The sequence below is a fragment of the Tripterygium wilfordii genome, chromosome 4 (genome assembly GCF_013401445.1).
Source record: "Tripterygium wilfordii isolate XIE 37 chromosome 4, ASM1340144v1, whole genome shotgun sequence".
Classification (NCBI taxonomy): domain Eukaryota; kingdom Viridiplantae; phylum Streptophyta; class Magnoliopsida; order Celastrales; family Celastraceae; genus Tripterygium; species Tripterygium wilfordii.
The window spans coordinates 9,944,938-9,949,167 of NC_052235.1; the positions used below are offsets into that span (position 1 = coordinate 9,944,938).

General features: G+C 36.7%; 1 protein-coding gene across 1 annotated transcript; it reads left to right on the forward strand.

Annotated features, from left to right (window-relative positions):
• Positions 1-3,297: 3,297 nt before the first annotated feature.
• LOC119996941 (zinc finger BED domain-containing protein RICESLEEPER 3-like) lies at positions 3,298-4,230 on the forward strand. The gene is made up of 2 exons (XM_038843719.1): positions 3,298-4,079; positions 4,158-4,230. The coding sequence occupies exons 1-2, from the start codon at positions 3,298-3,300 to the stop codon at positions 4,228-4,230; spliced, it is 855 nt and encodes a 284-aa protein (XP_038699647.1).

Genomic DNA, 4,230 nt, shown 5'->3' on the forward strand with positions numbered 1-4,230 from the left:
TACAAAAATCGCTTGATGCACAAAACCAAGGAGATGAATATGGAGGATCTAAGCCTTCATCTGAGGCTTGAAGAGGAAAATATGAGGAAGAGTGGTAAACTTCCAAGGGTGCCCAAGGCAAATTTGGTGGAAACTTGCAAGCCCAATGGGAAAAGGAAACGAGATCACCAAGCCAAAGGCAAGCAGTCACAAAAGTTTCAGGGCAACTGCTATGTCTGCGACAAACCCGGACATAGAGCCAAAGACTGTAGAAAGCGCCCAAACAACAACAAGGGAAAGGGCAAGGGAAAAGCTGCCAATCAAGCTCATCTGACCGAGCAAGAAGTTGAAGAAAATGATGAGATGCTGTGTGCTGTGGTCTCCCAGGTGAATCTGGTGGTAAATACCAAAGATTGGTATGTGGACACAGGTGCAACTGCTCACATTTGCACTAACAAGAATCTCTTCGCCTCCTATGAAAAGAAAGATGATGGAGAGAAGATCTACATGGCTAATGGTGTTCCTGCCACTGTAGAGGGAATGGGTAAGGTGATCCTGAAGTTCACATCCGAGAAATCCTTGGCCCTAATGAACATGCTTCATGTTCTAGAGGTTCACAAGAATATGATCTTAGTCCCTGTCCTGATCAAGAAGGGATTCATGATGGCGTTTGAATCCGACAAGTTCACTATTAGGAAGGGTGAAATGTATGTGGGAAGGGGTTATGCTAGTGATGGCCTTTTTAAGGCTTGTGTTGCTGTAATTGATGAAAAATCCAAATTTGTGTACCCGAAGGCTGTTATTGCCAATAATAATAACGCATAGTCTTCAGTTTACTTTGTTGTTTCTCCTTGTCTATGTCATGGTAGATTAGGACATGTAAACTATGGTACAATGAAAAAACTAGCAAACTTGGGGCTAATTCCCAAATTTAATTTGGATGACAACCATAAATGTGAAACATGTGTTGAAGCAAAGTTTGCTAAAAAACCTTTTTACTCAATTGAGAGAAGCATTGAGCCTCTAGCATTAATCCATAGTGATTTATGCGATTTGAAATTTATTCAAAGTAGAGGTGGAAAGAAATACTTCATCACTTTCATAGATGATTGTACTCGGTTTTGCTATGTCTATTTATTAGCTAGCAAAAATGAAGCTTTGGACGCTTTTATCAAGTATAAAAATGAGGTAGAAAACTTGATAAAAAGATCAAATCTCTTAGGTCCGATAGAGGTGGATAATATGATTCTGCCTCATTTGATGAGTTATGTGCAAATTTTGGAATAATCCACCAAACTACTGCATCATACACTCCTCAGCAAAATGGGATTGCTGAAAGAAAAAACAGAACATTAAAGGAGATGGTTAATACCATGTTAATAAGTTCTGGTTTACCTCAAAACTTGTGGGGGGAAGCAGTTTTAACTGCTAATTATATTCTTAACAGAATGCCCCACAAAAAGACAGGTAGTATTCCATATGAAATGTGGAAAGGAAGAACACCTTCTTTCAAATACTTGAAAGTGTGAGGGTGTCTTGCTAAGGTGGCAGTACCTCCACCAAAGCAAGTCAAACTTGGACCTAAGACAGTTGACTGCATATTTATAGGATATGCATAAAATAGTAGTGCATTCAGATTTTTGGTACACAAATCAGAAATTGATGACATCCATGTTAATACAATCATGGAAACAAGAGATGCTGAATTTTTTGAGGAAACATTTCCTTATAAAAATATAGAAAACTGTCAAAAAAGGGTTAGAGAACTGAATTCTAAGAATGAGAATCAAGAGGCTGATGAAATAGAACCAAGATGGAGCAAGAGATCAAAAATCTCTAAATCCTTTGGTTCAGACTATCTAACATACATGATAGATAGTGAGCCTCAGACATTCAATGAGGCAATGTCAACTCCAGAAGCTCCATTCTGGAAAGAAGCTGTAAACAGCGAAATAGAATCCATTCTAAGTAATCATACTTGGAAATTTGTTGATCTCCCTCCGGGGAATAAACCAATTGGATGTAAATGGATTTTCAAAAAGAAGCTTAAAGCTGATGGTTCCATAGATAAGTACAAAGCAAGGCTTGTAGCCAAGGGGTTTAGACAAAAAGAGGGTCTAGACTACATTGATACTTATCACCGGTCACGAGAATTACATCCATTCGGATGCTAATTGTCATAGCCCCGCTATATGAATTGCAGATATATCAAATGGATGTAAAAACTACATTTTTGAATGGTGAACTCAATGAGGAGATCTATAGGGAACAACCTGAAGGGTTTAAGGTCAAAGGACAAGAACACAAAGTGTGTAGGCTTGTCAAGTCATTATATGGACTTAAACAAGCTCCTAAACAATGGCATGAGAAATTTGACCAAGTGATGATTCGGAATGGATTCCAAATCAATGAGTGTGACAAATGTGTTTACACCAAAGTCGTTAACAACGAATGTGTAATCGTTTGTCTATACGTCGATGATATGCTAATTCTTGGACGTAATATTGAGATAATCAATAGTACCAAGAAAATGCTATCAAAGAATTTTGATATGAAAGACTTGGGTGAAGCTGATGTGATACTAGGCATTAAAATTTCCAGAAATTCGGAAAGCCTAGCTTTATCTCAATCACATTATATTGAGAAAGTGGGGTTTAGGGTTTGTTTAAGTCGGGTATTTGAGGATAAATCACGAAATGAGTATTTTTAAAACAATTCATGGGCTGATTTTTAAAGAGGTGTTCGGACACCCTGGATGGCTGTCCTGACAACTTTAAAAAGTTGTCCAAACAATTACACCTGCAACCTAAATTTTAAGTTTTTAAACCACTTGTATACTCTCAACTCACTCGTTATTTATTTCCAATGGTTTTAAATATATATATATATATATACTCAACACATATTGGTCCTACCTAATTTCTAAAAGAAAAAGAAGTTCGGGGTATTACATAGCGTGGATCCATTAACCAAACAAGTAAACCAAATAGAGACTTTTGGAATTAATGCTTAAGGTGTTAAATTGAAAGATATACTTAGAAATAGTCTCAATTGCTGTGAATTTGATATTGAGATATTTATTGTGTCCATGAGCTTATAGACTTTTTCAAGTCTTATCTTTCTTTCTTGATTATATGTTTGTAGGATGGTGTTAATATTGACTCTTTTTTTAAAATTTAACGTTCTCAATTTTTCAAGTTAAGTGTAGAAATCTTCTACTACTCCCTATTGTTCAAGTTCTGCGACTGTTACTTGTATTTAGGTTGCTGATTTTCTTTTCATTTAATTATTTCACATTATTTATGTTCCAGAATTGTGATGGAGAAGGAGAATCCATCAATTGGGACTACTCCAACAGTAGGTGCTGCTCCATCAGCAGGAAATGCTCCAAGTCCAACAATGGGGTCTGCTCCAACAACCCAAAGTGCTCCAACAGTAGGTGAAAGTGCAAGTGCTCCTCCTATCCAAACAAGTCCCAATGTAGGAGTTGAAAATGAGGTAATATCGAAGTCAAATCATACTTCTGTTGAGGAAAATATTGAGGTAAATTCCAGAAACAATAGGAAACACAAATCACCTGTATGGGATCATTTTGAAGAGAAGTACGTTGGTGGGAAACGGAAAGCAATGTGTCCCGATTGTAAGACTGGGACTAAGCATTTGCTTGACCATATGAAGTCATGTTTGTATAAGAAACAAAAGACCATAAACCAATCTATATTGAATCCTACAAAATCTAATGATGGGTCGATGAAGCCTGGTACTTACACTTTCGACCAAAATCAAGCGAGGGAAGAGCTTGCAAATATGATTGTGTTGCATGACTACCCACTATCTATGGTTCAACATGTGGGCTTTAAAAGGTACTCTCATGCTTTACAACCATTATTTAGAGTGGTTTCACGAGATACAATCAAGAGTGATATCATTAGGATTTTTGAGTATCAAAGGGATAAAACAATGAAATTAATGGAATCAAATGGAAGCCGAATTACATTGACAACCGATATATGGATGTCGAGTAATCAAAGAAGAGGATTCATGGCCATCACTTCACACTTCATTGATGCTTCATGGAAATTGCAAAGTCGTCTTGTGAGGTAATTGTCATTATACCTGTATTTATTATTGGTAACTTAATACTATTATTAACTATTATTATTATTGTTTTTTTTTAGATTTATATATGTTCCTTGTCCACATACTGCTGAGGTGCTTGCAAATGCTTTCGTTGATTGCTTGTTGGATTGA